This window comes from Phoxinus phoxinus, assembly GCF_949152265.1.
Source record: "Phoxinus phoxinus genome assembly, chromosome: 20".
Classification (NCBI taxonomy): Eukaryota; Metazoa; Chordata; class Actinopteri; order Cypriniformes; family Leuciscidae; genus Phoxinus; species Phoxinus phoxinus.
This window is the reverse complement of record NC_136895.1, coordinates 12,836,351-12,846,097: the sequence shown is the minus strand read 5'-3', so window position 1 is coordinate 12,846,097 and position 9,747 is coordinate 12,836,351. Positions and strand designations below refer to the sequence as shown.

The 9,747-nt window shown below is 40.3% G+C and overlaps 1 protein-coding gene across 1 annotated transcript; it reads right to left on the bottom strand.

The window, feature by feature from the left end:
• Positions 1 to 703: 703 nt before the first annotated feature.
• LOC306988849 (vitellogenin-like) lies at positions 704 to 8,462 on the bottom strand. Its single transcript, XM_079594018.1, has 28 exons — positions 8,415 to 8,462; positions 8,253 to 8,273; positions 7,988 to 8,139; positions 7,610 to 7,861; positions 6,619 to 6,780; positions 6,378 to 6,526; positions 6,145 to 6,295; positions 5,897 to 6,054; positions 5,656 to 5,821; positions 5,446 to 5,571; positions 5,145 to 5,363; positions 4,838 to 5,055; positions 4,656 to 4,753; positions 4,393 to 4,517; positions 3,983 to 4,084; positions 3,759 to 3,878; positions 3,463 to 3,649; positions 3,273 to 3,375; positions 3,004 to 3,189; positions 2,788 to 2,899; positions 2,491 to 2,680; positions 2,128 to 2,405; positions 1,991 to 2,035; positions 1,828 to 1,905; positions 1,530 to 1,736; positions 1,302 to 1,444; positions 1,064 to 1,202; positions 704 to 978 (listed from the first exon to the last, which is right to left on the bottom strand). The coding sequence occupies exons 1-28, from the start codon at positions 8,452 to 8,454 to the stop codon at positions 853 to 855; spliced, it is 4,053 nt and encodes a 1,350-aa protein (XP_079450144.1). The 5' UTR covers positions 8,455 to 8,462; the 3' UTR covers positions 704 to 852.
• Positions 8,463 to 9,747: the final 1,285 nt, after the last annotated feature.

Below are 9,747 nucleotides of genomic sequence, written 5' to 3'. Positions count from 1 at the left end.
ATAGGTGTTGTAACATGTGAGGAGCACAATGCAATTGAGTATATATGAATAGTACAATAATATAAAAGTAAAAGTCGTACAGTAATAATAGACAGAAGAGGTACAGTCTCTTGGAAATGCAGAAATTTAGGCTAATAGCTATTAGGCTAATAGTTTGACTTTGGTGGCCACCTAGCTGTCAACATAATGTTATAATGAACAAATACGACCAAAAACAACTGTTCAGTCTGGTGAAAGGTAATTCGCCGAGATCTGGTTTGGATCGTACGACAGTTGGTAAAACCTCAAAATAGTCAGGCACCATTTCTTCAGTTCACTTATGAGAGTTTCGGCAAGTTGCCTGGAGAAATATGGCTGCGCCGTTGATGTACGATCAAACAGCCAATACAATACGTCTATGTATTTATTATGTCTGTGGTGCCAGTTACAACACAGGGCCAGCTAAACAATCACAGCATATTTTGTATTTCGGAAGGAGGGGCTTCATCGAAACAGGAAATAAACAGTGTGTTCTAGCCAGACTAGGGGGAGAGGTGCTGCAATAATGTAAAATATGTGAAAAAATAATGTGTCTTTTGAACAATCAAGCATGAAAGCATATTTTAGTACACCCCAAAAACAAAACCAAGACTTCGTAAAAGGGCATTATTATAGGACCCCGTTAAAGGGCATTATTATAGGATAAAACAATCCACACATCAGTAACTTGCAGGCAGTTTATTAGTGTTACTTGCATTACAACAGCGGTAAAATTCAAATGAAATAAATTGTCTAAGAACAATCAAATCCACATGATCAATTCCACACTGCTCACATTTTCTTAAGAAAATGTGAAATGTAATTCTTCATGTCTTATTGTTCTTTGAAATGTTTCTGGATCCAGGAGAGAATGTCCTCATCGATATGAATGGAAAGAGTTCCGTCTGGATTGATGGGAACAGCGACAGGGAGACGAATATTCATCCTTGACAGTGTCATCTAGAGCAGCAGGAACAAAAATAATTTGTTGAGTTTTCTTTTTATATCTCTGTGAGAGTCATGATTTAACTGAAATATATTTCACCTCTGGAATCCTAGCAATGACATTAAAGGATCTCTGATTTGGCAAGGCTGCAGTCAGTTCAATCTCTTTCTCACTGTTCTTTGCTCCTTCAAGTCTAAAGCCCGTCTGGAAAGCTGCCATAGGGATGTGCTTAGACAGCCTAATTGGGACGTGATACACAAATAATAACCATTAAATCATTGACTTTTTAAAAATACATTACACCATACATTTGTCATTCGGTGTTGCTGAACATTACTTTTTGGCGTATGTGGAGACAATTATTGGCAGCCTCTCCCATTCCAGCTCTAGACGTGCAGCAGGGAATTCACCCAGGACACCGGCTTCAGCTTTAGCAGTGACTGCATACTGTTGGCATTCTTGACCCCAAGCAACCTTGGCCTGAAGGACATTTGTGTTCAAAGGATGGTATTGATGTAAATTATTTCACTTGAGAAATTAATTTTGATAATAGTTCCAGTCTTACAGTGACTTTGTGCTTGCTCAGCAGGGCACCATCAGCACAGATCTTCATGTTGTCATTTTCAGCGATGGAGGAAACAACGAGCTGCACTCTTGCTGTTGGCTTGTCAAAGTAAGCAGCAAGTTGGTAGCCCAGCAGCTTGTGGTCAACTCTCACAGCACGGGCAATGACAGCAAAAACAGGTGGAAGATTATTTCCGAGGAACTTAGCCTGAAAGCATAAACCATAATCAATTTAAGTGGATTTTATTACAAAATGTCACCCTTGGGTTATATGTTATTAATGACACTAATTGATTCACCTGTTTCTGGAGAGTCTCAAAGCTAGATGCAGTGCTTCCACTGCTTACTGCCTTTGAGGCGCCATGGGGTGCCAAGAACTGCAAGCAAAATGCATTATAGACATGATAATTGATGATCCAAAGAATCAAGATTTTTAACAATATTATTTTTTAGTATAGTTACCCGGTCTTTGTGGAACTTCCTGAAGGGCTCCATGATGGTGGCAGTCTAAAAATCCATATAAAATGACTAAGTGTAAATTAATATTAATGACAAAAATATTGGCTACCTAACCAACACACTAGATTCCACGTCCTCACCTTACTCATACGAGAGTTGGACATGGATGAGCTTGAACTGCTGCTGCTGCTGCTGCTGCTGCTCCTGCTTCTGCGGCTCCTGCGGCTGCTACTGCTGCTTTCAGAAGAGCTGGTCGCATTTTTGTGTTCAGTCTCCAGGATTTCCCTCAGTTTCAACAGGAAGGCCTTTCCTTCTGGAGTCTCCTCATCAATGAGGCTGATTTGCTTAAGGAGCCTCTGAGCAGCTCTAGGACCAACTTGGACTTCAAGCTCCAGTCTTTCAACTGCAGGACCTTCAGCTAAAGCCAAAATGACAATTATTATTTTGTCTGCAATATTTGTAGTTATTTTCTCTGTAATTAATAATCTTCTCTGAATGAATACCTCTTGTCAGTGCAGCACGGGCTGAGTGTTGTCCAATTATGTAGAAGAGAGGAGAATTTCTGATAAAAGCAGCATTGTGAGAGTGCACCTCAACGCACCCCTTGATTTCAATGTATGGGACAGCAAGACAGAGAGTCTTGTGGTATGGAGCAGCAGATCTCGCACGAGTCTCATCTGGTATTTCAGAGGACTGAAAAGAAAAATTAAATATTAGAACAAGCCTTGCAATTTGAAAACTTTAAGCAAATGAATGCTCTGCATACAAACAAATATCTATCATGTGTGTTCAAAATTTACCGAAGAATCAGAAGGATTCTGGGCATTTTGCATGGCCGACTCGGGTACTAAGGGAACAGTCCTCTCAGCGTTGGGCTCTTCAATGTTTCTGACCACAGCAAAAGTCTCAAAGCTGTTGGAACAAGAAAAAGGTGGGTCACATCTCACTTTCAGAAACCTTTTGAATTGTTTATGAATTAATTCAGAATGTTTGCTACAATGGTCTGATTTCATTACCTCACATCAGCGATGTGTTCAGGAAGCTCAACAGGCAGAGCCTCCACCTTGTAGTTGCCCTTGAGAATGTCTGCTCTTGCGACCACTTTTCCAGGGACAATTGTACGGACCTTTCCTCTTGCGATAACAGAGGCTTGGATCAAGGCAGTGTTCACTCCCATCACAGCAAAGGTCTGGAGAGCAACACTGAAATAAGAATATACATTTTTTTAAATAGTTGTCATGTACATTTATATCTCATCTTCATGAATGTAGCTGCAAAGGTCTACCTTGGTCTAGCTTCAGCTTGGAGTTGAACATCAGTCTTCTTGAGCTGCTCAAATGTCATAGTCTCAATCTGCTCAGGGAGAGGAGGTGTAATGGTGGCCTTAACTAGAAGGATGAACAGAGCAACATCAAACTTCGAAGTGACACCCTCATATCCAAGAAAAGATAAACAATTCTAAGAAAAAAACATACCATTGAGACTTGCAGCAGCAACTGCAGAAGTGTACAAACTGAGCTCCATGGGCATACCAACTGCTGTTGGCAAGATACGACGCACTTCAGATGCAAGCAGAGGTTTGGCATACTGGAAGGCAACTCCTTCCTGCAAAGCTTTAAGGGCACGCTTCAACTGTTCACGTGGTTTGGGTCCAGTGACCATCTGGGGATAGTGTTTGTGAGAACTTTATTCTAATTGTGAGAACTATTTTTGAGACAGATCACAAACAAATATGTTAATGAGAAAGAAGACATCAAGTACAACACAGTACCGGTATTGCTTCTTCAATGAGGGTCTTGTCAATGTTGAAATAAGCCACTTCTTGTCCAAGTAATTTGATATAGGCTGAAGCCCATGGCTGATTTGTTGGCAAGTTCTTCCAGTTTGCGAGCTTGAGGAGTTAAAACAGAAAAGTCATATACATGTGCCTATGTCATGCTTATAATATTACTTAGAAAAACACCATTTTATAATACACTGGACATGAAAACTTACAGCTCCTAGAGTGCGCTTGATCTGTGTGATACGGTCAACACTTTCGTCTGCAGCAGGAGATTTCAGAAGAGCCTCCTGGATTCCTTCAGTTCTCACACCGATCTGTATAAGAGAATCAACTGAGTGAAGACTGAAAACATTTGGTAACACTTTATTTTGATGGTTACTTTTGAACATTCTGTTCACTATAAGTAACTTTGCAACTACATGTCAACTTACTCTCAGTAGAGTATTAGTAGACTGTCTGCTTAATATCTGCTAACTCTTTATTGTGATGAGAGATAGTTTATATGTAGGTGCAACATTACTTATAGTCAACAGTATGTGTTAAAGGGACCATCAAAATAAAATGAATCAAGACATTTCAAAACCATGAATCGGATTTTTTTTTTAAGTCTTGGTTGTCCCACCTCAAGAACATCAGCAGCAGCTCCAGCCAGGTAAGCACGTGCTTTAGCTACAACAGCTCTCGGCAGGATAGTTGCGGCATCATTGATCATGTAGGCACTACCAGCAGCTCCAATCATAAGAGGAGCTGCACCGGGACAGAGGTAAGAATCCAAATAATGTTATATTTTATGTCAGGAGATTTTTTTTTATAAATTTCTACATTTTAAGAAACACCCAAAGACACCATTTGTTTAGCTCTATTATAAAAAATGTCTAGACTTACTATGATAGAAGTCCAGCTGAATTGCTCTGCTGAAACGGAAGCTAAGCCTGTTCAGTTTGCGACTCATGAGCTTGATGGCAACATTAGCTGCACCCGCACTGAAATGGACAACCATGATTAGCTCTGGCTTGTGCTCATTTTATGTGATGAAGTAAAATATGTGAGAAATTATTTGTTCTTACACAGATGCCATATCTGGAGCAGTGATTCTGGTCAGGGACTTCATATGAGAATAGGCAAAGCTCGCAACATGCATGTTAGTCTCAGTCTTCAAGGCACCAGCAAGATTGGAGACGAGAGCCACTGAGGGCTTGGACTCAAACAACACAATACAAGCAACCATACGCACTTCAGGGTGGAGAGCCCTGTCCAATACAAGCTGCAGGGCCACTGGCTGAACCTGAGGCATGAAACAAGTTTAGTAAATTATTGGAAGAAAATGTGTATAATCTTTTACAGCATTTTATTTCTACAATGTCTGACACTTACCAGTTTGTGCTCTTTCTTGGCAATGTTCCTCAGGGCCAAGACGGCATCAACCTGGACTCTAAGAGGCAGAGAAGTAGCTGCAGTGCTCAGTCCAGGTAGGTGCTTCATGATGGTTTTAAGACTAGCAGGGTGACCAGCATTGCCCATAACTTTCAGAGCCAAAGTTATTTCAGGAATGTCATTCTTGGAAATAGCCTCTGCAGCAATATCATGGATGGGCTGAGGAGTTTTAGGCATACATTTAGACAAATATTAAAACGTTTCAGGTAGATGACAGAAATGTGGGTCTTAAGGTGTTTACCTTGAGGAGCTCGGCGGGGCAAGTGGGAACTGCAACACAGTGTTTGGCAATCATGGAACCATATCCAAGCATGACGACTTCACGAAGAGCAGGGATTGTGGCGATTTTCTCGTGCATAGCCAAACTCTGTTCAGTGACATTCAGAAATTATTCATTTGATTTAGGTAAGATTTGAAGAACAGCACTTTGAGTATAGTAAGATGTACCCACAGCTGTCAACTGGATGGTGTCCAAATCAGCAGTGACCATTTGCAGAGCAACCACAAGAGCCTGAATGAACTCAGGAATGGTAAGTTCACCAGCCAGAAACTTCTCCTTGATGAATTTGACAATGACTGGTGTGCCAACAGCAGGAAGAGCATCCAGAAGCCAGCGCCTAACAGATTCATGGTTTTCAAAATATATTCATAATAAAAAATTGCCCTTGAACTATATTCCTATGAACTTGTACCTGTAAACTGGTTTGTCTTTGAACTGAGCCCAGATGGCCTCAATATTCTCCAAGGTGGCAGCACGCAGGAGCTGGATAAGCTCAAGAAACTTAAGTGGAGCATCATCATGGACCATGGCCACATTGTTTTCAACAAGGTGCTTTAAGACCTCGGTAATCTAGAGAGAGTGGGGGCAACACTCAGATGACGTCTTCATGGATCAAAGGCTTTGAGGAGACTGTTAAAGATGTTAAGTAATGAATTATACCTGGGCTGGTGCATCACTGATCTTTAGGAGTTGAATGGGGGTCTGAAGAATTTCAGTTGAAAACTCATACTGCAAAGATCCACGGGCCAAGTAATTAGATTTGATTGGAACAACAGGCGTCTTCTCCATCTCAACAAAAGTCAAGGTTTGACTGAAAAAATATTTTTATTTATTTATTAGTAATATTGTTACTTCATATTTTAAAGAGAAATCTCACAGAGGATCAATCTTACTTTGCTTCCATCTGGGCAGCACCATGGATCTCATTGAAGGGTGAAAACTGATGCACTTCCTGAACTGTTGCTTCAGAGATCAGTACACCGGCGGCAGATGGTTTCATGATGTAGTTGTAAGATGCCGTTTCAATCAGACTCTTGACCCTCTGTTGGGAGAAAGGTATGTGAGCATTTGATTCATGGCATTTTCATTATATTGAGTAAATATTTCAATTCTTTCCATTCTTCTTCATCATACCTTTGTGCATTCAGAACAACTCTCAGTGTACGCCAAACCAACGTCCTTCATGATTCTCTCCTGACAGTGGTTCAGATCCTTAGACTTGGTGACAATAATGTGGTTGGCCTTTGGATCCTCACTGATGACGTAGTGGGTCCTGCAAACTCCCTGAACTCCATCCTTGAAGGATAAATAAAAAAAATTAGATTGCAGAAATCAAGCGTAGCGTAGTTCTGGCAGGTCACGTTAGTCAGCTGACATCAGCTCGCATCAGCTGACTCTCAGCTGATCCACATCTACCTATAGGAATATGACACCTATCACTGTATAAGCTCCTTCAGTATTATCAGCAGCTATCACGTTTCTCAGGAGCTAATTCTCAGGGGCGGCAGTGGCTCAGTGGTTCATGTAGATTGTCTACAAACTGGAAGGTTGGTGGTTCAATCCCTGGTTCCACCTGAAGTGTCGAGGTGTCCTTGAGCAAGACACCTAACCCCAGCTGCTCCCGACGAGCTGGATCGCCTTGCATGGCTGACACCGCCGTCGGTGTATGAATGAGTGAGAGAATGGGTGAATGTGAGGCAATATTGTAAAGCGCTTTGGTGGCCATTGGGTCTGTGAAAGCGCTATATAAATGCAGTCCATTTATTTTTTATTTAATTACCCTCCTCCATCCCCAGCTCCACCTCTCATCCAATCAGGATTTAGCATTCTGACTCCCCTTGAATCAGAATAAATTCTCGAATTATGTTGTACTTTAAAATCTTGAATTAATTATATTTGCATACATTCATGTTGGTTCTGTTCTGTTTACCCCAAGGGGGGTTATTGCTGCTCTCCCTGCTCTTATCCATGCTAGGCTGCATGGATACGCAGGGAGTTCTCGCCCAGAACGGAACCATACCGCCAATCCAAACTATATGCTAATTGTCAAACGTATTTGACGATAGTGGTCCTGACAGAACTCAAAATAGATAAAAAAAAAAACGTACTAGGATCACTTTCTCACCTCTTGCAGCTCATAGATGTTCTGGGTCTTCTTGAGGTTGAGCTGAAGGATGTTGAGGATTCCTCTGTGCAGGTTCAGTACTGTAGGGGAGACTTCTGCAGGGGCGAATACCTTTCCGACCACACCATTAGCATACTCAAACTTGATGGGAATTTGAAGCTGAGTAGCCAGAGCTGAGGTGAGCTTAGTGGCAGGAACAAATGGATCCTTGGGCCAAATACCAGCATACTCGTGGAGTTGAGGATCCATGAGCTGTAAAGGAATATTTTCTCTTAAAACAAGGGAATTGTTGCTATTAACAGTCAATGCTTGCTAACGCAGTTTTAGTTTTTCCATAGTGTTAAACCTACAAAGTTTACAGTTCATAATGGTCATTACCTGCATCATGAAGGTGTTCTGTGACACGGCACTAAGGTGAACCTTGCTGCTGACTTTTATTCCTGCTCTGGCCAGACCTTCTTGAGGAAGACCACCCAAGAGCAGACCCTCATACTTGTACACGTAGGTCTTATCAGGGGCAAACTCAGGAACTGAAAAATGTACAGTATTTGTGATCTTAGTCAATTGTTAGGGTAATTATTTTTAAGCAATAATGCAGTCTAAATTACCACTTAAAAATAATTTGCCATATCTTATTACTTACCAAGGTTGATCTGTTGACTCACTGAAAGAAACAGATAGAACATTCTATGAAAATCTTTTTTTTAAATTTGGTTTTCAAGAGGTTTTTAATTTTCCAAACAAGTTCTTCTATAGAGCTAAAAAGAGATAGAAGGGAAAATATATAAATATATTTTTTACTTACCCACAAGGGCTACAGTCAGGGCAAGCACAACAGCTCTCATGGCTAATGGTGTGTGAAGATTTTCTCAGAGAAACAGACCTTTTATAGCATTTTCTTGCTGACCTAGTACTAATTCTTAAATTAATTATTAGCGATGTCTTTAAAGGAATATCAAATTGTACACAAGACAAGACTTATGTCAACTTCTTTGAATATAAATATCAGTAAAGGTTAGGTTACCCTGGCCTGCCATCATTCATCAGCCAATGTCCACATGTGAAATCATGCTGATCATTTCTCTTTTATGTTCAAAAAGGTGATTTTTTTTCTATCATATAAAATAATGCTGAAGCAACAAAAATATTTTACAGGGGTATATTACAATTTTATTTTTTTATATTATTGTACATTTTTATACAAATAATAATTGTGGTTAACAGCCTTGGATTGAAGGCAAATCTTAGCTATCAGTTTTGGGTTAGGTTACCCTGGCCTTTAATCTAAAAACTTGTTAAAGTCCATATTTATACATTTTATGTAAAGACTGGTGAAATAACATTGGATGAACTTTGGAACTAGACGTGGAGTGAACTGTGGACAGTATTATAATTGTTAATGCAAGTAATATTTGTTAAACAAATTAAGAAAAACTATTAGTGCAACCTACAAAGAAAAACTGCAAAGTATTCAACAGCAGAACACTGCATATGAGCTTGGCACCTCGTATTAAAAAGTGAAAGAACCAGTGGCGGCCCGGTCAGTAGAGGGTGCTGGGGTGCCGTCCCCTTCAAGTTAGCCAGAGAAGAAGGCTACTTCAACATGTTAAAAATAAGATAACTTTATATTGCTAAATAATAATGAAATAACATTATTTATAGTCATAATAGTCATAATATTCGACTGGTAATCATAGCACCTCTTAATTTTTTTTTTATTGTATTCTGTTTGTTTTGTGTGTGTGGGGCGCCGGACAAATTGTTGTCAACAAACTTTTGAAAATCTTGTGACTTGACTCTGAGCTCTGATTGCCTTGTTTCAGATTGCCCTCGGGGCACAGAGCGCATCTCATGACCAAACCGGAATACTAGTTGCAAAACGTTTTTTAAACTGAAACGGTTGTGCGTTGAACACCCTGTTCTGATGACGCAAGAGTTGCAACTATGGCAGCTGAAAAGGACATTCTTTGTGTTCATTTTGAAGAATTTTGGAACCTGATGAAATCGGTATAAATTTACGTGTAATACTGCAAAATACGGTCGATGTTACAGTAACTGCCCTTGCCGTCCAGAATAAAAGAGAACATCCCCTTCGAGTGAAGGGATTTGTGGAAACTGTGGTTCCTAATCATTGTGAT

Excerpts from the sequence above, each read along its gene's own strand:
- LOC306988849 (XM_079594018.1), bottom strand. The coding sequence starts at position 8,454 with ATGAGAGCTGTTGTGCTTGCCCTGACTGTAGCCCTTGTGG. Across the intron at positions 3,650-3,758 it reads TCATTGAAGAAGCAATACCG|ATGGTCACTGGACCCAAACC; the intron begins GTACTGTGTTGT and ends CACTATCCCCAG. Across the intron at positions 979-1,063 it reads TCATTGCTAGGATTCCAGAG|ATGACACTGTCAAGGATGAA; the intron begins GTGAAATATATT and ends CTGCTGCTCTAG.